At 37.2% G+C, this 27,819-nt stretch overlaps 1 protein-coding gene across 1 annotated transcript in view; it reads right to left on the minus strand.

Annotated features, from left to right (window-relative positions):
- Positions 1 to 27,819, minus strand: part of FCHSD2 (FCH and double SH3 domains 2) — a 159,453-nt gene that overhangs the window by 28,128 nt on the left and 103,506 nt on the right. The window contains exons 8-9 of the mRNA XM_010576632.1: positions 13,085 to 13,207; positions 8,877 to 8,972 (exon numbers count right to left, since the gene is read on the minus strand). Of these exons, the coding sequence (XP_010574934.1) occupies positions 8,877 to 8,972; positions 13,085 to 13,207 (219 nt within the window). The remainder of the gene's footprint in view (positions 1 to 8,876; positions 8,973 to 13,084; positions 13,208 to 27,819) is intronic.

Genomic DNA, 27,819 nt, shown 5'->3' on the forward strand with positions numbered 1-27,819 from the left:
TTTGGTACAGACTGTAAAGTAAAATCAAGAGATACCAGGAAGCAAACCGAAGTGATACTGAAAGCACAATTTTTAAGCCTTTAGATTACGCTGCCCTCATGGGAGAGGCAATAATACTAACTTAGGCTAACATCCTATCAGAGGATTTAATTGAAAATGAGGCAAAAATTCGTTCAGCTTGTTATTTTGTTCAGCTAAGCTCCTTTTCATCAAAATTGAATCTGGCCTTTATTCTTATTCATCCTCTTATTACAAGAGAGCTGGGGGTAGTGGATTCAAGGGGTTGTGAAACAGATGATTTCCAATGGTAGCGGCAAGCGAGGGAAAGGAAGACAACCCCTACAGACACACACACGCACTCCCACCACAGGGCTCTGAATGGTTCAGGAGACTCCTGGGCCACTTTCTGCCTCTATTTCAAGAAGCTGTAACTCAGCCAAGATGCTTGCAGTGCTTCAACTTGACCCTAGAGAATGCCTTAAGGTATACATTAATAGACAACAAAAGAGGGGCGGAGGGGAGGTAGCATCCCTGTGCTCCTCACAGTGACCAAAAAAAACCCCAAACCCAAGAGGCTTTTACAATCCAGCATAAGATGTCAAGGTATTTTAGCTCAAAGCCAGAAATAAACATTTCCATGAAGTTCACCCACTGGAGTGGGACAGAGCCGCAAAACCTGTGTTAATGGTATTTTCAGAGTAAAAGCAATTGTTAGACAAGACATAGAGCAGCCAAGAAGAGGAGGAGGTAAGCTATAAGCACATGGTTAGCTCTGGCATGAACAGGTAGGAAGGCAAAGCTGCCTCCCAAGCAAAGAACAAACAGGTGCAGCTCTCTACACCTATCCCCTCACTTAATATTTAAAGTTGGCTTTTGCCTGCTTTTATTGAGGTGGCTTTATACGATCTTGTTTCTCCATTACTGTTCGACCTCTTCAATTACCTACATTAAGCTACTCCACTAGGTCATTGCAAAACGTAAAGAGGACAAACACACTGATTTATTTAGGCACATCCAGTCCTTAAGATAACATTTGACCTCTGTTTTTTTTCCCAGCTTATTGGAGTAAGCATTTTTGTACAGCTTCTTCCACAGCTTCCAGCTGAGTCTTAACAGCTGCAAATCTGAGCAGAATCATTTGACATTGCCTCTCCCCTACAAAACATCTCATAATGAATTTTCAGTGTTCCCATTGGTCTTGCTCCTACATAGTATCTCATTTTCATTAAGAAGGAATACAGACTTCTTTTCAGTTGCTTGATAACCTTCTGCATTATCCCAAGTGTGTTTTCGGTTTTTAATCTATTTATCAAAAGCACTTGACCAGAAAAATGAATGCAAACTTTGTGGCTACTCCTAAGGGCATACTAAAAAAGAAATGAATTGTTATTGGATCAGAGTGGTTATATTAGTTATTCATAAAGCAGTATTGTATCCAAGCAGACCTCACCCTTGCTTAAAGGTCGGAAAAAACCAACATAAAAATGAGGTAATAAAAAGAGTTGGGGAGAAACCTAGAGCTGTGGTCTGAGTGGATACCAAAAATACAGGCAAAAGCAGGAGACAAGATCTAGAGGCAAAATTTAGTCTCCTGGGGAAGCAGCTGAAAAGAGGGACTCCAAAGCTGGACAAAACCAGAGAAAGTGGTGGAAAATGCACAGCCTGAATACTTGGCTGAGAAGACAGTGCAAGGAGAAAGGTTTCAAACCCGTCAGGACCTGGAATGCTTCCTGAATAAATGGAGCTGGTATGCCATGGAGGGACTTCACCCGACCTGTAAAAGACCGTGCTGCTGGCGCTTAAGAAGGCTTGTGAAGGAAGCAGAGGAGCAGTAGCAAGCTGACTGGCATGGAAGAATACACACTTCAGGAGGACTTCAAGGATGACCTGAGAAGTCTGTATCCTCAGGTAAAGATAGGCTAGTGGGGTACATCAAGTAAGAAATGAAAAACCCACTGCCATTTAAATAGGTATGAAGAAAGGAGCTAAAACAGACATTTATCTGCTATAGACATAAAAATCAAAATGGGAGGAAAGGTGGGGGAACTGAAGTATCTGGTCCTAACTTGATTTACTAAATTAAGCGCTTGCTTAAGTGTTTTCAGGACTGGAACTTGGTGGTGGCAAGATGTCCAATGACTCAATTTAACCTCTTCCCAAAAACAGGGAAACCAAAACCGCTTACCATGGCCAAGGAATGAAGGAAGAGCCAAAAAACCTGAGCTAAACATAGATGGACATTCTGCCGTTCTCTAAGGGTTTGGATTACAGCAAAAGCAGTGTTTAGTGCTAAAAATTCAATCAGTAAACCAACTGAAGTACTAGATGACTCCAACCAGCTAAAGAGCTTAGAGGCTAGCAATGCTGTTTCTTAAATTAACAAATGCATTTAGTCTGTAGACACATGTCGCTTCTCCATTTTTGTCTGAAATGTTGTTGCAGGTGCAGAAGTTGCCTTATGACAGGGACAAACAGCTTGCATTCTCTTATTTATGCAGTTATATCTGGATGCAGATGGCACATGTACAGTCTTAAGAGCAAAAAAGAAGTTGGCCCTTGAGCCTAAAAGCTCCTTATTTTTGTAGCTGAAGACCAAAAATGTTCACTTCAACACAGGAAAAAAGCAGTAACATTTATTGCATGCAAATCACCAACACAAAACACACCTAAAAATCATAGCCATTTCTTCTAAAGAGCTGAAAACGAGATGTTACCATGCCAATGTTGAAAAGCAAGCTCAACCTTCTGATCAACACTTCTAGGGAGGAGGAAGGAATATGCATGACATTTTTCACACAATTCACAGCTAAACACAGCAGTTATAGGAACATCGTGAGTCAAGTTTGGTGCTCATTTTAGTCTATTATTCTAGAACAAATTTAATATTAGTTTAGCCGAGAGTGAGCTAGGACTGACTTGCGCTTCAGTAAATTTTCAATGTTACAAACAGGACAGCCCCCATGTTTAAAAATAAAGATTATTTGCATGCAGGTTTTTTTTTCCACTCAGAAGAATAAAAAAGGACCTACATCCACTATTAATAGGTTATGTAAACCTCTGTACATATGTTATGATAAAGCTAAAAACAAACCAACCTACTACTGCTGCTTTATATAACCACATTCTGCTTTTTAATCTAATAAATTAACATCTCACAGTGGTGAGTGCTGGGCTGCAGAAGGATAAGGAACATCCTATCAGGCAGGGAATAAAGAAAATAATTTCATTTAAACTTATCACAAGAAAGATGGTTCTGGGATATCTGAACAGAGAAAGGGGATCCTGGGACTTCTTGACATCACCTGGGCTGAAATATAGTCCCACCACGATTGCATGTTTTTTACTAAAAGCAAATAGCAAAATTTTCTATAGCAAAATATTTAAATCCCAACAAATACTGAAGCTATTGTCTGACATCTGGTGTAACTGAAACTCTCCTTACTAAAAGTACCCATGAAAGGAACAGTTGTACAGCCATATGTATGAAATAATTTATCCAGTTGGTTTTTAGGGGGCTGTTTATTTTTAATTCTGGTTCAATAATTATTTGGGGGGATCACTGACCATTAGCTAGAAATCTCCTCTGAAACATACTATGCACACAGACTGTTGTAGCAGCTGATGCCAAACTTGTTAGGATAGGGTTACTGTAAAGGTTGTAGCTCTGTTTCTTCCCAGCTCTGGGGTTTGGGGTTTTTTTGGAAAGACTAGAATCTTAAAAGTACTAGGTTTTGTTAGATGTCAGTGATTAATACAGCTTCGTTGTTCCTACTGCCTTATGGTTTTGTATTAAGCACTTTTGTTATACAGCAGAGATTAAAAGCCACAAATATTTTGTTGTTGTTGTTTTAATCTTATATATTTTTAAAGGTTTTTAATCTTCTCACCGAAATTAATTTTGAAATTAGAGTGCAGTACATTTTCGTTAGTGTACTTACATTCTCACCCTCATAATTATTGTCATTTGCCTCAGCTATCACAGCAGCTGCATTCACATCCAACTTTTGCAAAAATCTATAGTGCATTCTAATATAACTAGAAATACAGAAAAATTGCTCTCATTAGGCAACCAAAGGAAAAAAGAGTACCTTTTGAATCAACTTTGACACAAAGAAATTGATTTCATAGATATTTTCAATGCAATATAAACAAAGATCTATTTCTTAAGTGGCCACTTCTTTCAAGTATGACTTCTGCTCTCTAGTCTCACTGTTAGAAATTATTCAGAGCTTTGCTTCAATAGTGTTACCTGACTGTAAAAAAAAGAATACTAACAGTGTGCTCTTCAAATTAAAATAAAATCAATTAAGTAGTGAGCTAATTTCAGCTCATTATACTTAAAGTAAATCAGAAACAATGTTAACATTCAACCTAAGGTAAGAGAGCTAGTAACTCTAGGGTGTGGACTTCCCCTTTTCTTCAAACTAACCTTTCAGCATCAACCTCAAATATGAGTATTGTATCTCAGACCTTATTTTACCCATGACTGGGGAGGGGGGAATTAAGTAAAATTGGTTTTAGTCATGTTGGCCATGCACAAGACATGTCAAATTATACAAGGAATGTACAGCTTTGCCAGGCTCCCACTTGTATCTGCTGAGCATTTCTTTACCTGAATGGCTGTATTTCTCCTCAGCAGTAATTCGTAGTACTTTAGACACTGATAAAATTGAATAATAACTTTCTTCTTTCTATTTAGCTTAAAAAAGTTATAGTTAAAAACAGTCACCTTACTCTGTTCTGGTATTAAAAGCAGAGGCTACTCGAAATACGAAGTAGTGCATTCTCTGAACTTGTTAGTTTGAGCTAACTTACATGAGGGATTATTTTGCACTAGCAGTTTATATTTCATGAACCTTTTTTGTATTTAAATATTTAGATCAAACATAAAATATTTATATTCAATAATTGTAAAAATAGAATATGTTATTTAGAAAACAAAGGAATTTTAAAATATTTAAACATATTTAATACTAAGTAAGTTTTTAATATATTTTAAATATTTAAATAAATTCAATAATAAATGCTGAAATGTGTAAATACCTCTGCCTCTGTATGCATGCACAGAAACCTGCTAAAAGTAGTCTGACAAAGTAGACCTTGACTGAGTCCTGATTCCTATTTACTTTGAAACCCCTGAGCACTTGCTGAGCTGAGAAAACATGCCTTGCCACAAGCAAGAATGATGTCCTTTTGTAAGTATAGCTTACGTAACTTATATTATATAGCTTAATATAAGCTCCTCAGAAATTCAAGATACTCTTCTGCGTATGATAGAGAAGTGAAATTCTTACAATCTATCCATAAAACTTGTATATCCAAGTAACAAGGGGTGACCCTGCAAAACCTCCCACCGATCTTACTGAGATGTTGTTTTACTGCAAATTACAGTGAGAAAAATATATTTTTTTCATGTCAATAAGCTGTCATACAGTTAGATTTGGCTACATTTTTTACTTGCGTGCTCAAACAAAACAACAGCATCAGTAATGTACAGGGGAAACTATAGTCACAGGCAACACGTACATAAAAAACAGGAAAAAGACAGCAGAAGTTTAGTGTCAGCTTTTTGTTGCCATTATCCTCCCGCACTATGGACATGCGTTTTGTTGTCTGGCTCATTTTCTCACATGATAACACGCGATTCAAAGAAAAAGAATCTTTTCCAAACAGGAAACAGAGAAAAGCTGGCTAATTTCCTTTATATTTCACCCTGTTCTTATTGCTAGGGCTTATCTGTGAAGCATGGGGACAGTATGTTTTCAACGCAATAGATTTCTATGGACTTAAATACCATTTGCCTCGTGGGAGGATGTTTGATGATTAAACTATCACTACACTGAATATAGCAGCAGCCTCTGTGTAAGGTCAGCATATGCTGACTGGTTTTTCTTGTGAGGCTAAAGGTATTTCAAAAGACTCTTATTTTTTCCATTTTGCTATCCGTAAAGGCCCAATCCGTTTTGTGAATTCATTTATTAAAAGGATTAAAGCTGGTTGGGAATCTATCAATGATTTCTTACTGTTTCCTTAAGGGAAAATGGTTTGTTTTAAAAAAATTTAAGAACTTTTTTTAAAAAATATGAATTTATGTCAGTCAAAATTAACCAAGACACTGAAAGAATCTGAGTAATTTAGTAACATGAACAAATGTACAAAGTCCAAGCTCAAAACAATTTATTACATAATGGAAAACAGCTGATAGATGCAAAATATTTTTGTAGTGGCCTTCTCCTTTGTGGACACTCAAGAGTCCACATTTCAGCCAGTGTTAGTGTGATGTTGGGAAAACAAAAATCCTGAGAATTTATAGAAAACCATTTCATACCTACCTTTCTTAGGAACAGTCTCTTTTGGAGGCTCTGACTGTGCACGTTGAGAGTATTTTGAAAGTAAATGGAGCTGTGGGCTTTGTACCTGACTCGAGGATTGCATGGCAATCCATTCTGCGTTACTCTTTGGCAACAGCTCTCCCCTCATAAAACAAAATTTTGAGATGGACCATGTAAAACTAGAATTTACAAAAGCATTCAGTGTTTTCCATGTAGGTGAGTTCCACATCCATGTTGTTTATGACATTCTTCTTGCCTACAGTACTCAAAATTTCATTCCAGTAATGCTCCAATCTTTGACCCCAGTCACAGTGGATCAGGTGTTTAGTTTGAAGGGAGGCCATAATTTGTTCTTGGAAAAGGTTAATATTAAACATTTGATTAGATGTATTAATCACTCCGCTTATATTTCTTTCAGTGTTAGTCTTCAGTGTGAAAATGATCATGCATAACCCACAAAAGCCAACTGATAGTCTCTGCAGATCATCTACAAAGAGAATATGTGGCAAAAGAATGCTTGATATTTTTTCTTCAATTAAATGTTGTTCAATTAATTAGAAAACATACAATTTCTGACAAATTTAAAAGCCTGAGCAAAAGCCCTCATTCTCTTGTACTTATCGATTAAAAATGGTGAATGTGTAACCTCCAATTGACAAGGCAGGATCCTATTAGCTGAGCATAACTCTATGGATCATAAAGAAGCCTGCATAATTTATTTATTTTTGTGAAAACTGGTTACAGCATAAGCAACTAGAAGCTCAAAAAATGCAGTGCAATGAAGAAATGCAGTAATTCTACAGCCCAAGTGGGTTAGCCAAGTAAAGAAGTCACTGCACCTGAGGTACTGAGACAGCTTTAGACATGAACGACCCATTCATTGCCTTCTAAAAAGCTTCTGAAGTTGAGCAGTACAAGCAGCGCACGTGTACACTGTCAGACCACACAAGTGCCATGTCAAAGAATCATGTAATTTTTAATGTTGTGGAGTTTAATAAGAGTGAATTACAGTTCTTTTTTACATGGGGATAGCCCTCTGGAAAAAGAATAAAATTAAATTAGTAATAGGAGTGCATTTCATCAGTGCATACTAATAGCCTGCAGTTGTTATACAAGCTTCCCCATTCACATTAGAGAAGTAACCAATTATACACATCACTATCTTGAGCTGTGAAATTTTAATTCATGCCCCCAAAAGATTAGAATATCAATTACAAACGCTGTGCAAGTGCAAAAGATAAGTGTGAAGCTGATCCCCACAAATAACACAGTTAAATTGCTTTTTCCTTCTTAAGTCTTATTGTGGAAAAAGCTTTTTTTTCTTTTTACATATATATATATATATATGATGCATTCTGTTGCCACCTCTACACAAGTGTAAATTCCGCATCCCGAGCCACATGCATACTAATAAGGTCACAAACACCAAAGTCTGATTGTAAATACTACCTCTGCTATAGTCATTCTCATAGCACTGACAGGTGAGGGCTCAATATCCACCAGCTGAACTGCATTAAAACTCTAGATGCAGAGATTGCACAAGGATGAAAACACACAGCAGCAAAGGTTAGAAAGGCAGGGCAAAGACAGTTAGAAAGATTCTGCTCACTGTATTAAGAACAACCCAAAACTTTAGAAATAACCGACTCTATACAAAGGAGCTGGAAGAAAAATAAAAATCACAGTTTGTTAAAATGGAAAGACAAAGGAAACGGTGTTATAGGTGTTGGTATGTCTGGAAAAATCACTCTTGCGTTCTATTAACAGGGTTCTTGAATTTAATCACCTGAATTGGAGATCAAGACATCTCCGTCCAAGTCAGTTTACTAATGAATTCAAGTAATAAAAAGCTGCACAAGGTTAACTTTTTTAAAGATCTAGACTTATTTTAAACTTATTTCTTAAAATAGCATTAGTAAAGTCGGTGAGACATCAACAATCCACTTTTCCTAAAGTGCTGTTTGGAAATGTATTTACATACTATGATTTACTCAATTTTAATGTCATTAATACTTGCTTTGGAAGCAACACATACACCAAAATAATATTTTCTGAGATTATTTTGGAATGCAATGTTTTAACAGTATTCTTTCTAAATCAATAATTTCTTATATGTACCTATAGGTATTCCTTGAGCAATTTAAAGGTACACAGACACTTTATTTGACATAGCATCACACATGTAACCCAGTATTAGTGAATTTTATGAGAACCTTACCAGCATGATAAAAAGCTAACAAAATGTAGTAAGAATTACGCTGAAAGCAGAGAAACACAGGACTGCTAGTTACAATCTGGAAGCAAAAAAAGATTCTGCTCCTCTGTGGATGATGTCGAGCCTGTTTGATGCTTTTGTTATGATTACCCACCTACTGCAAGCAGAGCTGGTGGAATCAGGCCACTTGCCCTTTCTTTTCCAAAAATACAGAATGAGGTTAAACCAGACTGGGATACCTGTGAGCACTATTCTCTTACCCATTTATAACAACATTCTTTAAAATAGAGCAAGAACAAATAAATCAAGGAATTCAGCAGGGTTCTTACAGTGTCACTGTCACTTGGTTGGAACTGGAAAGGCTGCGGTTTGTGAAACACAGAGTTCTCCTGTAAAAACAGCTGTAGATTGTAATCCCGCACCACCTAAGAAAATAAAAAATGGCATTTAGATTCATTATTTTGTAAACTTGAAAACATGTTCTATAGTAAAATTAGTACAGTGTTTCAGAGACCAAACCTGCAGCAGAACCTTGAATGCAACAAAAGGAAATACAGGACCTGATTCTGGACAGTACTACCCGCAGTTATTGAGAAGTGACTGGCAGGACACACACTGGGTGACAAAGACCTAAAATATACCTGCCATTAACCTACAAAAAATACCACAAATTCAAAATGGGGGGAAAAAAGCCAACTACCAAGTATACAGTACGTGGTGTCACTACCATAAATATTTTCCTCTCCTCTTGCGGATAATTTCTTGTGCACAATTCTTTCTTAAGCTGAAACGTCTTATTTTTTACACAAATTACTAGTTGCAGGAGCTGAAAAGACTATTTGGAATAATGCAGACAAAATCAGTTACAAAATTCATCTCTTTTTATTAAATGGCTTTCAGAGAAAACTCTCAAAGCTTGCATTTTGCTAAACCAAAACTACTTCAGCTACTAAATTTGTTTAATGATACATTTCAGATAGCATGACACATATCCCTAAACAAATCTCTTATGTCACAATTTACACATATTTACAAAGAAAAACTCAGTGATTGCAATATGAAAAAATAGTATCACTGGCTGAATAACTAGAGAATATTCACTGCTTCAATTGATGAAAATGCGTAAATAGCAGCATGAAATTATAAAAATCTACTACCAAACTGAGGGTTTAAATGTACAGATAAATAATAAAGATGGTATTTATCCAGAAATAGCAGCAGCATTGTGTATGACCAAGAATTCTGAATACACTGTATGCACAATGGTAAACACAACATGTTCTCTAACGCATCAAAATGTTGATGCTTGTGTTAACGAAATACTGAACTGTAAAAAATTAATCTTCAGTTAAAGAAAGTAAATAGTCCTCCAGGGCCAATAAGGCACTCATTTAAAACAGTAAAGTACATAATTACTGCGCCAATTTGAGCAGTTGTATGTAAACACATTCAAATGCGTAGAAAACATACAGAGAAGGCATACAGGGAGTCTATATCAGGAATTCCCATAAATAGAAATTCAGAACATACTAAAGAAGGAATCATCTGCAGCTTCAGATGATGCTCAGCACTGACCATGGCATCAAGATCATTTATGTTAAACAGCTCCAGCCTTCACATGGTTCTCTAGATGTACGTGAACACCGACCGTAGCGCACAACTCTGTGCCATGTCAAATATATGTAACTCTTTTAAACCAACTTCAACTAGGAAAAACCCCAAAGTGTAGATACTGAGGACGTGAAAACCTACACAGTTATTTTAATGCAATAAGCTTTCACTGTAGACTTCTAACTCAAAAGCAACTCAGTTCTTCAAAGAGAAACCATCTTTACAACACTCATTAAGAAATTTTCCCTCAAAGCAACAATACTTAGTTATAAATGAGAACAACTGTTATCACAACATGAGACTTGGAAGAGTGTGCAAGTCCACTAAATTAATACCCAGGAGCATTTTGCACAATATATTTGACAATTGTTAGAAAGAAAATAAAAAGACTCCTGAGCAGCACAGTAGTCTCAGGATTAAGCAGCAACTTTTCCAGATGGATTTCCAGTTATTCAGAAATGAAGTCAACGTTCTCACACAGTTTCTTTATGAAGTCAATGTCAATTGACATGTTAAAATAGACTTGAAATCAAATGTTAAATATATACCACATGCAGAAAGAAGGATAGTCAGAGACGCACATAAATGAAATTATTTGTCCTAGGTTGGTGAAGCTTCTTACCAGAAACATCACAGAAATGTAACTCAAAACAGCAAATGGAATTTCAGAAAATGTTCCAAAGAAAATCAGATTTTTTCCATAAGAGAAGTGCAAGAAGTACAAGTCTTGACTAAGACTGTTCAAGTGAAAAGGAAGTTAAATGGCTTTTTCATATGCTCAGTGTCAGAGGGTAATACTTCCTTGATGTGCCAGAGGCGTGACATGGGTCACCCCAACCTAGCAGTAATAAAACCTCCAAAGCTGCAAGAAATGATGCTACGATGAACTGGGAGAAACCTTCATTTTATACAGAAAAGTTGTTTTGGAGACGTTTCCCTCCATCTGCATTAGCATTAGGTGACTGACAATCTCCTAAGCAGCTGAATGCAACACAGTCCTGCCCATCCAAAGCAGCCACCTCCGGCTCTCTGACATTCAAGAGGTAAGCAGGCACTTCTGGGAAGCAACTTGTCTCATTCTAAAGGAAATACGATTTAATTCCATCCTGTAAACAGAAATACAGTCCAGATGGAAAAACGAAAGCATTCCTACCAATGATCTAAATGTCTTTTCTAAATGTAGCTTGGCAAGCTTGTGATCTTGTACTTTAACAAAGAACAGGTGAGGTATTAAAAAACCCCCAATAAATATTTAAAATCTTTGCTTTGATGGCAGGCTGGTTTTTATCCCAAATTACTGAATTGCTAACAAATTTGTTACATGTTTAACACTCAAGCTACCTCTGAAACACATGCATAGCTTTTGATATAGAGTTTCTACTCCGGATTCACCTCTTCTTTTTGAGTTGACTGATTCCTGCAACATGGACCTACAGGAAATGCTGAAAGTTCAAAAGAAAGGATGAGCAAAGCCCCCATCCATGGAATAATCCACCAATTAATGTGTTAGTATTTCAGAGCAAGACACACGTTTTCAGTAGTAGTGTAATACAAATTTTTCTTTTCTGCATTCTTGAACTGCAAGGAGGGAAGAAAATTGGTGCCGATGAGCTATAAACCAGTTGTAAAAATCCTGTTCAGGCCTGACAGCTGTATTTACATTTTTTTCATTCTCCAGGCATTGTACTAACTTAGTAAAGCAGAAACAGAACTATTTTCCTCAAACATACAGCATGACGTTGTTACTGTGTAAAATAAGCCAGACCTGCAGGCTTCTGGCCACACAGAGGCTTGCTAACACAAGCTATCACAAGCTCAGCGCACACAAACATACGACGAAGGTATTCCTACGCAAATGAGCTGTTTAGTTAGCTCAAAGTCCCAGCCAGGCAGCACTCCAAGTATTCTGAACACAAAGGATTTAAGGCAATATTGAGAAATTGATTATGAATATGAAGACATCATATATAAGCATATTTAGTTGAAAGATTCAAACCCAGCATTTGCGGGGAAGATATTTTAAGCCAACCTGAATGATATACACCAAGGTAAATTACTGAAAGTCCTTTTCCAACAGAAGATAAAATGGTATTTGCATTATCTTTATATTTGCTGCCAAGTAAATTCAAAGACAAGCTAGCATGAAGCCAATTTTTAATCCACTCACTTTATATCTAATAAGGTGCGAGTTAGCGTGCTTGTAGGTAAGTAAGGAACGTGTTAAATATGCTTTTTCTACCTAAGTCCCTGCATAAATGAGCTCTGTTTCTGTGAGGGTGGTTAAGGTAAATGTATAAAGGAATATTATGACTGCACCGAAGCAGCTCGTTTGAGCTCAATGGCAATTATATTTTTTTTAGCCTGACAGATGAATTATTTAAGTATCAAATTATCTTGGAAGCCATCACGTATTTCTGATTCTGGCTGCTCGACAAAGCAAACAAACCACGTCTATGACAAGACTCTAATCTGTTTTCTGTATTTGCCATTCTTAATTCAAGGGAGAAAACACGGTAATATTTTGTTTTTTAAGTTGACAGTCAATTATTAAGAAATGATCCAAACAGCTTCCCAGGGCTTTACTGTGATGGATGACTAATGTGGTTCCAGATTACACAGTGCAGAACTCTCAGCTGCAATTTCTCTTTCCAAACATGCAGAGTGAGTATAACTGAGCATCTCTTGATCGCTGTTCTCTAAAGATCTTGTACTGTTTAAATGCACTCAAGAGAATGCAATCTGGGTGGCAATAGGAAAAACTCTCCCCAAGAAAACTGTCTCGTTTCTTTTAACTTAATACCACTCAGGAGTAACCAAAAATAATAACCCTTCAGTTTTGTCATTATTTTGGAAGCAAATCTTAAGCCTGGGAACTTATATATGCTGTAAGTATTCAGTTACAAAGGTTCATTCAGTTAAAACTTACCCTGCTGGAAGTCTCCAGTAAAAACTGGAATGTGTTTTGTACAGCTTGGCATGACTCTAGTTCAGTCCGGCTGAATGCCATTAAATAATCCTTAAGGTGATCATATACATTTCCATCAAGAGCCTGTATGAGGGAAAGAATTTAAGAAAATTAAGAAAAGCAGTAGGTACTTTTGTATTCATGTTTAGATTTGCAAGATGCTCATACAATTTTTTTTAACACATATTCATCTATAATTATTAGCCTGGATAGTGACAGGTGGATGTCTTTCATTTTTGACAAGGGAATGACAGTGCTTTATTTCCATTAGATGGCACTACAGAGCACTGTAATAATATCACATTATATTAAATGATTTCCATCCAGTTGTGTAATACAGCCATAGCAGAACAGTGAGGTCAGGTTTGGATAAGTGAATACGCTCAGGGAGATGTCATTTATGTCAAGAAAGGGACCTAGTAACTCTGAGGATATGGGGCTTCTACAGCCACAGCACTCCTCAAGTCACTGTACAGCGCGCCAAATGACATTACCGAGACATTCAACATCTGTATGCTTCAGATACACAGCTATTTGCTTACTAAAAACCACTGACCAAGAGCTGCCATTTCACATAAACACAACATATCCCTTTTGTGCACAGAAATACCAAATACATAACAAAAATTTATCACAAACTTAGTAGTTACCAGAGGACAACATCAAAGTTCAATCTCAAAAGCCCTGTTGTAACCCGAGCCATAAAATCACATCGCATGGCATACGTTACACGTAGGTTTAATGCAAGTTCTGTATTAAACATGTACGATTTTGCAAGTGACTGACACTTTCCTTTAAATATTCAACTCTGGATATATTTAAATATATATTATATGTATTTTTCAATATACCAAATTTCACTGAGAGCCATTTAAAGAGTATACTCATTGAAATAGTGTATACCACATTTCAACAGATTCAAGAATGCATTTCTATATAAAATTGCATTTGATTATTTAAATAATTTTGAAAAGTCAGAGGGGGGGGAAAAGGTGAAATTGTATAAGCCTTAAGAAATAGTTTCTGCCCCAGCAAAATCAAGCCCAACATTTAAGACGAGGCTAACAGACACATGTAAATCAGGGAAAAATCATTCAGAACTTACGATGAACAGAAAAGACTTTCCTCCCGCAAAAAAAGTTTCAGCAACCAACAGATGAAATTAAAACTTAACATACAGACATCCTCAGTGAAGGATGCTTTGAGGAAAATAATAAAATTGTGTGACCGGAATTCTTGTGTTCAAAATTTTATATCCAAAATCTACTTTATGCTACACTATTTTCTTCATCCTCCACCTACCAAGACTAAAGTACTTCCTAGGACAGGCTGATTTATTTCCTTCAACTGTAGACATTAAACCTGCCTCAAACTTGCTAGCGCAAAGACTACGGCCAGCAGAAAACAGATAGGCCGCCATGCCAAACCAGCAGCAAACATGGGAATTTCTTTCAAGCCACCACAATGTAGCCGGCTCACTCAGCCATGCTGCCAGCTCCCCGAATCAAAGGCCGGTCTCACGGGGTCAGCAGCCAGGGCAGCTACTTGAGGCCCCCAGCGACGGGAAGGCTCTGTTAAGTGAAGGAAGACGCACTGTATGGCTGGGAAAGAGCTATAGGTTAACTTCTCCAGGCTCTTACGACTTATGTCAGCTCCACCAAACACTCCGTTAAGCATAATTAAAAAAAAAAAAAAATTCTTATTAAAAGAATTATATAATATGAGCTTAGGGCTGGGATGTTCAACTGATAAAAAGGTCAGGAAATTCCCAACCGCAAATCCATAAAAAACCCACAGTGATACACATATGCAAACTTCAGTTCTTGGCTGTCTTGGTATAGGCACAGCTTTACTGGAATTCATCTTGCAATGCACATTTACTTCATAAGGCATAGTCCTAGGTTAGCATGAGGATTTTAACACTTCGTGTGCTTTTATAACGCTAAAGGGATAAGACCTCAGTATCGCAGTTGTATGAGCACGAAAGTTACCATCCCATTTCAAGGGCATTTTTTTTTTTCCACATCAAACACACACAGTCCCAATAGCAGATCTGTCTTGCACTTTCAGGGAATACAAATGATGCATAAAATTGCTAAGACTAGTTGTACTCTCGGGAGAATTGCTGCATGACGATGGCAATCCTGAAACCCCCCCAAAACAGAACTTGCAGACGTTTATGATCAAGCATATCTGTTCCTAAACCTTTTCAGATCAAACACCAGGCTGGAGTGCAACTCTGCTAATAAATGTAAATAAATAGCTTAAAGTTGGCAAAGCAATTATAAATGCTCAGTTTGCAAAGCAGCTGTGATTTTTTCATTCCAGTATGCTATAAACAAGTATTTCAGCGCTCGCTCCCCCTGCCTTCGTATCAAGCCCATATGTTCTTTTTATGTTAAACTCAGCAGGAGGGGTTCATGTCATTTAACTTAAGACTTCTACAGTGCAGACATCTACATCAGAGTTTGTCACTCTAGGTCCTTTTTAGAGTCAATGGAGAGAAGTTGGTACTTCTGTGGTGTGATTCACCTCCCTCTAAGATAGATGGCTAAAATAGGTCAGATGAAACGCAGCATGCTAAGTGCCTATTCCTCTTCACTGACCGTAAATAGCGCCCAGACAATTAGCTTAGATATACACGTCTACACAGGGGTCATATAAAGCTGAGCGAGATGAAGCCCATCGCAACACGTGTTTCTTCTCTGCAACTATTACCTACGGAGCATTAGAAATTAATTTATCTACAGTTGCCTTTTGTAGTTCTAGGAATATAAAAAGATATATAACTATTAACTTTGTTATTTCCCCACTCCTCTTGCAATGACCACAGCTCTGAAGTTTTGTGCTGAGATGCCAGAATATGCCCCCCCAAGTGTGATATAGAGATAGATGAGAAAGATAAATAAGAAAGAACATCAAAGTGTGGCAAAACATTAGGAAGCATACAAATCTGTCAGCATGTGAAAACTGCATTACAGCCATTCTCCTTTCATTAATTAAAAGTGGTTTCAATATGATGAAGTTCTTAAATACTGATGAGAGCTGCCAGAATTGAAGTTATTAAAGTCAGTGCAATACAACCCAGGCATATTTGTCAGCCAAGTAAACCCACAGCTAAGCGTGCAGCTCCAACACATGCTAAAAACCTCATAGTTGCACAGAAAACGTGACATCCCATCAATTACAGGATTAGAGAGCTGGTTGGTTACAGTTGCTTTCAATGATAATGTACCTATTCATTCTATAAAATGGTAATTATTATATCAAGCTGGATATGTTAATATTAAAACAGAAGACTTGACTTGCTGAACTACACAATACAAATTAACATTCATGTGGGATTTTATAATCTGAATCTCATTTACTTACAAACACTCTGACCCAAACCACTGAACGTATCAACTTAGGTTTGAAATAAGAAGTCTTTTCAAAATTTCTGATCACACAACTTGAAGGGGAAGCTGAAAAAAAATTTTTTTTACAAAAAAATCCAACACACATTATTCCACTACAATGGCTTTTGTTCTCTTTCTGAATCTCAAAAGATTACTAAACCACTTAACTGTATTAAAATCAGACTGAAAAACCTGTCTCTTTTTTCAGCCTCAAAAGGAAATCAAGGCTTTTTTTGAAACAAAACTGGCATCAGAACTAAGATAATATAAAGTTAAGTACCACAGAATTACAATTTCCAAGGATAGAAAGAAGTCAACGTTTTTTAAGAAATAATTTTTTTACCATGGAATTGTCATACATGCAAAACTACTTCCCCACCTGAGTCCAAGCTTTAGAAGATAAAGGATGAAATTAGACCTGAGAAGAACCAAAACTGTTAATGAAGGCAATGGATACACAACCAAATTAAAGAGTATTTTTATAACAAATCCTGTACATTAATTCAAATCAATAAAATTATGTGGGAGGGGGGCAGGACAAGAACATTTTTCTGATTTCAACATAAAGTTTCAAGTATAACATAGCACAGTTTTCCTAGGAAAAAATTTCAGTCCCAGTTCAGATCACCATTTTAAGGAAGTTTTTCTTTTTAATTCAAGAGAATATATTAAACATTTTAGGAACTTGGATGCATTGGCTTTAATCATTCTACATTCTATAAATACTTCCTCAAAAGCAAAGATGTAAATAAAACTATTTTAGACATTGTTAGTACATTTGGTTGCCTCTGGGACATTGTTCTTAATCTAAGATGATAATGCGGAAAGTAGAAAAGACACTGTTGAACGTATCATGTTCGTTCACGTAACTTGCTTCCAGCTCTCTTCACTAGAACAACTACAGGTCTCAGTCACGCTCCATTTAAAAATTACCATTTCAGTTTCTTAGAGCAGACGGAGAACAAGCTAAACTACTATTTATTTTTTACTTTAGAAGACTCATTCCTTCTCAAATCCCAAAGAAAAAATGGAAACTATGTGACCCATGCATAACACAGACCAGAGTCGTGCAAAGCCACCAAGGCAAGTCTTCCATTTTATCTGATTTATTTCTGAAATATTCCTGTTATTCTATTCATGTTTGTCTTGCACAGAAACTGCTAAGCTGTGCTGAAGCTCTGCATAATATTTTTACAGTTTAAACTCAGGTGTTCAAATTAAGCCTCTCATTTAGAATCTGAATCCGCCACGCACCAAAACCTGGACCTTACAGTACTAAGTTAAAAAAACACAAGTACAACCACACTTGTAAAGCCAAGTGTGTTTTCACTGACTAATTTACACTAGCCTCATCTGAATCATCACTGCCCAGAAATAATTATGTATTTTAAAACACTAGCATTTATATTTTTATATATTTTTGAACTCTCTAACCCTCACTGGAACTCCACTCTTTCAGTAAGATGACCATCGTAGATCACATTAAGTTTTCACCCGTAAACATCCATCCTTTTGTGAGTTGATGCAACTCAACAGTTTACCTGTGCTAATTTTGCCTATGCCGAGCATTAAAAACCTTGACAAATACTTCGTAAGCTGCTACCACTTTGCCGGAAACAATATAGCTGATGTTGAAGGCAAAGAATTTCCTTACATGGGTGGAGGTAACAACAAAATTAGACCTAACCCTACCCCACCCCGACTACAGTCTGAAAATGAAAAGATAAGGAAAAGTTTTAAATGAACTGAACAAAAATCATTGTGTTCATGGAGTGATAACTTTTCTATGAAGTCAATGGTATTGCATCACAGTAATTTGACATATGTTCCTGTTTACTAATCATAGCAAAACCCCTAAATAAAGAGAGATCCGTATCATAGATGCTGCCTTCTATCTATTTTAGGTAGCCTATTAAAAATGAAAATTAAGTTCTTATTCTCATTTGGTTTAGAAACCCTGTTTTATTTATCCCTGATCTGTTTTGTTTTTAAAACAACCTGTAACCCATTAAGAAAAGGGACTCTCATTTTTCATCCATATTTTCTGTAACAGTACTCCAAACTTCTTCTTACTTAACATTAAAAAAAAAAATATATAAATTACATAACAAGCATGCTGAGTAAAGCTTTTTGAGTGTTTGTGTTTAAAACTTATGCCTATAATCCATTAAATAAACAGTGCGATCTCACGGATGGTACAGTCTGGGAATTTTCAGTTGAATGATTTTGGTAAATGAGACTCCAAGTGTTTTAATTTTTATCTGCAAATACCTCAGAATATAAAAAGGAAAGGTTGGGGTAGGTACACTAATAGCTGAATTGTTAACAGGAATTATTACTATTAAGACATTAGCTTAAGTGTCTTTCTGGGTCTATGAGAGGTTAAGAACAAAAGTAGTTCGCATGTATTTTATCCCAAGCATAGCAGTGGATCTCATATTATTTGACAGTGAAGGACAGAGTATTTTGGAAACCTGTCTAAAACTCAGAAGTAATAAAGGCAACCACTTGATTCAGCTGGCTTTACCGAACTCAGCAGTATTCAGATCAGTGATGCGTAACAGCGTTTCCCAAGGACACGGGGAAAGAAAGGAAGGAAGGTCAGTAAAACCCTTCCTTTTCAGTTAACAGTTACATTCCACAGTGATTTTCCCTTAAAAATGCTGATTCCTGGTAGTAATTTATTCTAGGCATCAATTTCTCCTAATACAGAAGAGGAGCTTGCTTTCTGTAAGTCTTTTTCTTTTTAAATTCTTCCATCACTGCAGTATTTGTCAGTGCTGAAATACCCTTCTTCTCCATCAAGACATCCTAACATGAAAGTAAATCAGGTCTGTGAGTATTTGTCAACAAAACACAACTTCTATATATAAATTATGAACAAACCCAAGATCAAAGCAATAAAGTGTCCCTGAACAGCATGCCTGCAGCAACCATGTATCGGCTGACATAAAACTATTGCGAGCTTCTGCATTTCTCAGTCATTGCAATCCTGTAGGAACAACTGTGGAGTGTCTGCACCAATCACGACACTGAAGTCTGAAGTCTGACTTAAAAATGACTAGAAGCCTGCTGCCTAGCCTGCCCTTTACAGGGTGAGCATTTGATAAAAATCCTACTTTTCTGCTAAACGATATGTGCAAATAGAGAAAGCTGCCAAGAAAAGTGGATGACAAAAACCTACCCTCTTGTCTGGATCAAAAAGTTAGTGCTGGATCTCCTCAGCCTGCAAGGAGAAAGGACCATCTAAGGTTAGCTCTGCAAAATCAGAATTTCAACTTAGCGGTAGTGCAGCCACACAGTCTGCATCCAATGCAAAGTAGTGTGAAGCTAAGGCCATAAAATTCTGCATATCCCAGGAAAACCATGCACGTCCAAAGCTGCTGTGGTGATAAGCCTCCTTCACAGTGAGGTCCAGGTCCAACTCGCTCTCAGTGAAGTAACACTAGCCAGTTCTGCTTGTGAACATCTGGAATCTAGTGGGGTTTCACAAAAGGGAAACACAACTACGCTAAAGATGATACATCTGGACAGAGTGAGGAAGGCCTCTATTTAATTTGGGGCAGGCAGCTGCTACTCAAAATGCAGAGCTACAAGAGCTGGGAGCAGTCCCAAAGGGCTAAGTGTAAAAGGCAGGATGGGACTGAAATTCTTGGTTTTTCTTAAATGACTGCTGCCAGGCAGCTATCTGGGATGTGAACAGGGAAAAAAGCTTTCTAAATAACAACAGGGTTCCACCAGCATTTGCTGCTTACCCAAGGTGTGCATTCCTTTGCAGAATACTGCTCATCTGCTTATGCTGGTCCCTTCAACACTTTGTAAAAATTAAATAATGCAGCAAAACCACTCTACTTTTACTACCAATTAAAATTGCTTTTGATTGCTTCCTCTGTAACATGACATCTTCAGCTCTACACTGAAGTATTTCCATAGATAACCAACCCTAAAGTACGGGTGGACAGCCAAGTGTCCTGGGCACCTCAGTTGCCCTCAAGTCCTGCAGCAGGTAGCTTCTTTGAACCTCAAGCATTGTCAGACACAAAGTAACAGCCAAAACAAACAAAAAGAGTAGTAACTTGCAGACATTTTTACTCTGCTAGCCCTTACTGCACTTAGAGCAAACTCTTCTACCTCCCCAGCCACCAACCTGTTCTTATCTCCTTGAAATGAAGAAAGGTTTGGCCCAGTAACTCAAGAGTCCCTACAGAAAGATCCTCTGCCACCTCTCTGGCTTCTGCTCCTTCTTGCAGTTTCATAGAAAATAATTTTAAGGAATTTTTGTAACTGTCTCACTGTACTGTTGCTGTCAAGCTAATTAGCTTCTCCTGTTTCTTTTTCTTTTCTTTTTCTTAAATCAACATCCTGCATGACTGCCTTCAGAAGTACATTCTTAAACAGCCAGCTGTGAACTAGGAAGCGAAAGACATTCCAGGGACATATCCATACTGCTCAGGAGTGGAGAAATGATAAAAAAATCTGGGAATGAGTGGAAATAAAAAAAAGCAGACCAAACGGTAGGAAGAGAATGTGATGGAAAAGGCTGCAAAATGTATAAAGCATCTATTTCAATCAACAAAGGCTGCAGAAGCTATCTTAGTTTCCTCCTCTTGTCCCCCAACCTAGAGAAGGAGCTTTCATCATGGCAAACAGGGGAACAACAAACACCAGAAGACAACAAGTGCCCTGACTTCTGTTTGCTTGCCTTTCAGCTCGGTGCTCATAAGCACACTTTGCACTTTCCCTTACCCCAGAGCTTTGTATTTTCAAATGTCAATAGTTTTGGGCTTGTTTGCAAGTTCTTTGTTTGGTCTCATTAGTCACTCGATGATTGTTCTGCCCATCATTTTGTTCCTTTACAATTTAGGCTGGGTCATTGTTTTTAATGACAAAACTTTTGTTGCTGGTGCACTGAAGTCTACTCTGAGCACAGAAAAACATGGAATGGCAACAGATGCCCATCACCCTCCTCCAATCCAGAGAAAAAGTCCCTTCGAAACAAGTATAAGCAAAACTAATGATAATATTAAGTACTCCTCCTAGATTTGCCTCCACAGATCTCATGGTAGTACCCTGTAGTTGTCACATTTAATTATGAGGGTCTGGTAGGTGAACACAGGCATAGAAGGAAATCTCCTGTATAATTCTTTGCCCCACAAGGCAAGACAGCCATGAGAGAGTTACCTGATGAAGACAGCATTAAATTAACACTTCAGGGTTCAAGAACAATTCCACTTAAATCAGTGGGAATACCCTGATGTAAAATTGCCGTAAGAATGGAAAACCAGATCTTCAAATTCTACCATATAAAGCTTAAAAAAACCTGGAAGATTAAAACAGATTCTTTATAATCTAGAAACACACCTACTTTCCCCAAAAGTTTTAAAGTATCATCTCCAAAGACTTCTTGGCCCTATTTTGCTTTTTCTTTCATAGCACTGGAATAAATCCCAAGGGATCCTTCTTCTGACATGACTAATTTTCAATAAATTGCACTGGTGCAATCATCTTTGCTTTTGTACTTCCTCATTCTTGGAAAAAAAATATTCTGGCTCGAATCCAACACTCAGAAGAACACTTTGTGGCAGACTGTCACCGTCACGTTACCTTCATATCTGAAGAATACTCTATACTGTTCCTGCCAATAATATTTGGCTTCCTTCACATGGAAAAATGTATATTGAAATAATTCAGCATTTTGCTACTGATTTCTGCTATTCAAGGGTTATTATGCTGACCACATCATCATCATCGTAACGACTGCTGAACAGCAGTGGAGTATGTGCTATGTCTAACAATTGCAGCTGGCTTTCTTATTTTTTCTTCAGTAGGAAAATGTATCCAACAATGAATTATTTTGTTTTGCAGTTTAAAAAGTACGTATATACTTTTACATAATTTGGAAGGTAGGCTAAAGAAATGTACTTTGCTCGAGAATAGGCTAGAACCATGACAATTCTTAGCTCCTACAAGATTTAATCACACACAAACACAGACCCACCTCCAAGAAAGCTCTTGAAATTTCCCCTTATTACAGACTTCCACTGTGTCAAAGGTGTGGATTTACCAGCAAGTCTCCATATAAGCCTTCATACTATAGATGAAACAGCCTTGACTCAGACACACCAGTTCTTCTGGATAACTTTCAAAATATTCTGTGTTCTACAAGAGTATAGACTAAGGAACAGAAACCTTAAATTGACACAAATATGCATATGAAAATGCTTTTCATACCAAATCCCATGTTTCTTAATAGTTAAAAATACTCCCTTGGCAGATAAAATGCATAAAAAAGTTAAAAAAAAATAATCAGATACCCATCATATGCATTCCTCATGAGCTTTCCTTTACTCTTTTGCATTTTCCATTTTTTAACCATCTATTTTGCCATTGCTGGTTTTAGTTTTTATTCAGTTGATTCAATCTCTATATTATCATTTTAACAGCAGTTAATTTTTTTTGCCCAGTGCACTTTTCATTTACTTCTTCAAATAAATCTGTTGAACAAAACCCCTTCCGCTCCAACATAGGCTGTTGTTCCCAATTGCTATTTGGATTTATCACTTCCATATGGGTTTTCTTTCTGTACACGGGTTTAAAGTTACCTGCCACTTCCAGCAAACCATTCAGTGAACAGGCTTTTCAAAAGATGATTACAGAGTAAGTTTAGGGATGGCAATACTGCAATATAAGAAACTTCAATAAATTTAATCTATTACTGAGCATTTCAGATTCTTATCATGCCAAACAGACATAACCGGCAGTTGATGTGGTCCATGCAACATTGCACTGTCTAATCCACAACACAAAGGGTCTTTTCAGGATAATGAAGACATTTTCCAACTCAAATTAAAATGCATGTTTTAAATTTTATATTAAAATGTCAATTAACTGAACAGTATGAAAAAGGCAGAGCATACTTCATACAGCAAACCCCACATCCCTGAAAAGGCACTCTACTAAAGGATTACTAACTAGTCCTTACCAGTCATACTAAAGTTTAAGGACCAAAGCAAGTGAAACTATTTTTAGGAATTTTTGTAATCTACACAAATGAGAAACATGTTCTTAAAAGGAAAATGGCTCAGAGTCACGGGACTGTGATTATTGTAATAATTATAGAATCATAGAACAATGAAAGAAATGATCTCAAACAATAAAGGAAAAAACATCATAGGGGTATGCCAAAGGTATAGCAGCTGCATTGCAGCATAGAAGATTAATCTGTTTCCCAAATATCGCTCGGGAATTCCACGTGCCAATTATGCTTTATTACTTTTAGTAGTCCATTCTCATTTATTCCCAGGGGAATCATGCTAACAATTTATGCGTGCACTCCTTATAAGCACCAGTGGGTGAGGAGAAAGATAATTTTAGTCTGAAGTCTGTAATTAAAAATATTGTGAAAGGTTTCTCCCCTTCAGATTCCCCCCACTCTCAACATAAAGCCTGGCACAAAAAACCCTGTTACACGCAGTATTCCTAAACAAGCATTGATGGGTTTATTGGTTGTACCATTTTCTCCAGAAGCTGACAGTATTTTATAAGCTTCTACTATTTGATACACGACAGTGAGGGGTAACAAAAATGAACAGAAAAGTGAACAAAATGGGATCTGGTGGTGTTAAACTATCTTTTAATTAAATCACTTTTTAAGCATGGCCTGATTGAAAACACCTAAATATATTTTACTCTCATAACATCATTTGATGAACATAGTTGCATTAAAGTAAGCTTCTTTTCAAACTTATTTCAACAGTGCTGCATACTCTATGATTAATGCTCGAACCTCTTTAAAAACTACTTAATTTCACAATAATACTGCTCAGATGTCCTAACGACAATACACAGTCAGAATAGCGCAAGCAATGCTTAAATCACATAGGAAGAGATGTCCCAAGAATCTGGTAGGCTTGGGATTTCTTTGGTACAAGGCTATCTTTAATACCTAGTCTTTCCTATTAAATAAATTGAAACAATAACCAAACTTAATTCGATGAACACTGTTTCTGACATCCCCTTTTAAATCTGAAATGGGGCTTCTAGACCCAGCTAGATAGCAGGGTCTGTGGTAAACCTTCACATTAATGTTGAAACGCAGAATTTAAATACAGACATTTGTACCTGAAATCACATATGCATACCATAAAAACAGACTATAATAATCCAACACAATCAATGCCCATTGAGAAGAGCAAGGTATGACAAAAGTGGGTCAACTATTACGACTTGTTAAATTATTTGGGTATTCATGTAATAGTCACAAATATTTGTGAAGATATTTTACTTAGAAAAAAGATGCATCTCAGATTTGCCCTCTTCTTTTTATCCATCTTTTTCCTAGGGCTCCACGCCATCTTTAATTTCTCTTTCATTAAATTAAATTCTCATCTATTAAATGAAATCATTATATCTAAGGTCTAGGACAAAACACTGAACAATCTGATTAATAGGAGCAGTTTAAAAATTTTTTTTTCTAATATTCTTTAGCTGGAACTAGCAACTGATTTCTGCCCATCTCCACATACATTGTTTTATACTTCAGTCAAAAGTAGCTTCTCCAAATAAATTTAGGCACCCAAAAATCAGGATATTGCCGTGATTCTTTCAACAAATTTTCTTCCAGGATCTGTAGATCATTTTCAGCTCCCATAACTTTGAGTTATGCGAGATTAAAGCCCTTGAACCTAAGCATTTAACCTTTCCTGAAGTTTTTGAAATCTATTAAGGTTTTTAAAAGGTACTAATGGAAGGGTGCTGCTCAATGCTTCTGGACAATGCTGCTGCCAAGGGGGAAGCGAGTGCACACACAGCAGACAGGGTTCAGCTGCACTGAACAGGTTCTTCCCATTAATGATGAGCAACACTGGGTATACCAGAGGGACTTTTAATTAGCATTCAAATCCTACGAGCTGTTACCTTAGTGCTTCAGTAATTTGTAAAACATTACATAATAATATCCTTGGTCGCCTGGACTACACTGTTCCAGCTAGTCAGTTGTATGGCATTACGGATCTAATGAATCTACTGGTAGGGAATATTTGCTTCCCTTTCATGCCAAGGGGGTTTATCCTAGCTATAAAGCCTTTTTAGCAGAGAGGACAACTTGAACAGATGGGAATTTTTTTTTTTGTCTGTATGAAAACTAGCAGGTAGATGGACAAATCATATTGCAGGATTCCCCCTCCTCCTCCTCCTCCCTTGACCAAGCTTTTCAGCCAGCCTTCCAATCAATTATCTCCCTAGCAATTTGTAAATGCTAAATAGGAATTTCTTGCCTCCTAATGCTCTTCTGTTGCTTAATTCCAATGGTGCATGGATCAGCTCTGTTCATGTCCTTTCAGAGCAGCCCACAGTGAAGGAACATTTCTCTCTTCCAATACCAGTTGCACACCCCATTCATTGCTGATGGAGCCCTGAGCTATTTACTGACCTCTCAAAAGGAGCTGAAACCCAACGTTGTGTTGCCTTTTGAGCGTGTGCTGCAAGCCACAGCACCCGTAAAGGTTCACAAGCACAAGCCCAGAATTCAGCTGCAGGAAGGGATCCCAAGGCAAGAGAGTTTTCTAGAGACTGTGCCAAAAAATACAGCTCAAACGGCCATTGTCCACACAGGCTACGATAACTGATGACCAGGTCCTTACCTCCATCCATCTATATTAGTAAAACACACCTCCACTGTTACCAAACGGATTTATGTTGAAACAGAGAAGCAAAGCTTTTGAAGGTGTAAGAACAAAAAGCACCTCACAATTTGGCAGCCATACCCTATGTAAACCTTCTCAATTCTGTAAAAACTCTTACCAGGTTTGCCTCCCTCCAGGGAGACACCAAGATGCAAAAAAATAATAGATTAGAAGCCATTTTTCCAATAACTTTTTTTAAAGGATTTAATTATGCTTCAAATTCAGTGTGACATTTTCCATCTTACACTTATTGGGCTTGTGCTATTTTGGGTCTTATCTCCTTATAACTCCTCTACCTCTTTCATAAGTTAAGCCTCTCAGAAATGTTTTCTCCTGCCGTTGACATACAAGACACTACATCAGCCCTCACAGGCTCCATCAAAAGATGGTGATTATAACATGTTTTGCCTTCTTCTAAACCGCTTTCCATGTTCCTTGAAGACAACACAATCTATAGCGAGACTGTGCTTCAAACACTTTTAAAAAATTTTTCTACCATTCCTAGAGGCTTCGGTAGAGGATTAAAACCAGCTCACCTTTGCAACTAGCTCCAATGCGTCCAGATAACCACCTTCAATTTGCAACCTATATTAGCTAAGTTTCATCAAAAATGAAATAACTAGCAAGACAGCTAGACAACTAGATCTTTCATTTTTGATGAAGCAGCAGTTATTCACAGAAGCCTTTGGATTTCACTTCGAATCATCCAATGGAGCATCTGAACATTTTCAGTACCAACTCCATTCTCATTTCAGTCCTAAATAACCCTCTGGGGGCACAGGACATTTCATTTCTCATATAGACTTAAGTCCTACAGACTGCCATTCAAATCATGCACATTATTAGCTCACTGTTTCAATAATGTTTATAGTTAGTATCTCACTTAACAGGACAAAACCTGTGCACACATATTCAATTTTAAAAACAGGACAGGAGGTTTTCACACAGTTTCTATGTAAGTATGTGTAAATTCCAAGTAACTCACTGAAACACTGCATGGTTATAAGTGATAGCAGATAAAAATGCTTAAAAAAAAAAGAAGTATTTCTTCCCTTGCATCTTCAATTCCTCCAGTGAATCCAGAGTTGCTAAAAACAAAAACCCCAACCAAACAAAACCCTGTGAATGATCTGTTTGGGATGTCTGGCTCCATGACTTCTAAAAAAGGAATGTCGCATGTTTCTAGTTAAAACTTTTCGACACAGCCCCACCTGCCTCCAAACTGGAGCACACCAGGTGCTTCCTGAGTTTGGTTATTTCTCCTGCTAGCTACAGAGTGACTCGAAGGCACGCAGGCTGCTTTCTGGCAGGGCAACGTATTTCGGGAACCGTTGTTATTGTATTACAGTGCGGCTTTGAAACAAGATGGCAAAGTTTCATTTCCTGTTAAAAACGGGTAGTTTTATGACATTTGACAGAAAAATCTCGGAGCCCAATTCAAATCCTAAATGGTTTCTACATAAAATCTTTAAAAGCCAAAAAAAAAAAAAAAAAAGAAGTCTTAAAGTTTTCTGTTAACTCCTTAAACTAGATTTCTCACAAGACCGCCCAGATTCCTGTTAAGTACCCCCTTTCTGGCCTTAACCCTTACAGTGCTTTCCTTGTGCCCTCTTCC

The sequence above is a fragment of the Haliaeetus leucocephalus genome, unplaced genomic scaffold (genome assembly GCF_000737465.1).
Source record: "Haliaeetus leucocephalus isolate CR32 unplaced genomic scaffold, Haliaeetus_leucocephalus-4.0 Scaffold536, whole genome shotgun sequence".
Classification (NCBI taxonomy): Eukaryota; Metazoa; Chordata; class Aves; order Accipitriformes; family Accipitridae; genus Haliaeetus; species Haliaeetus leucocephalus.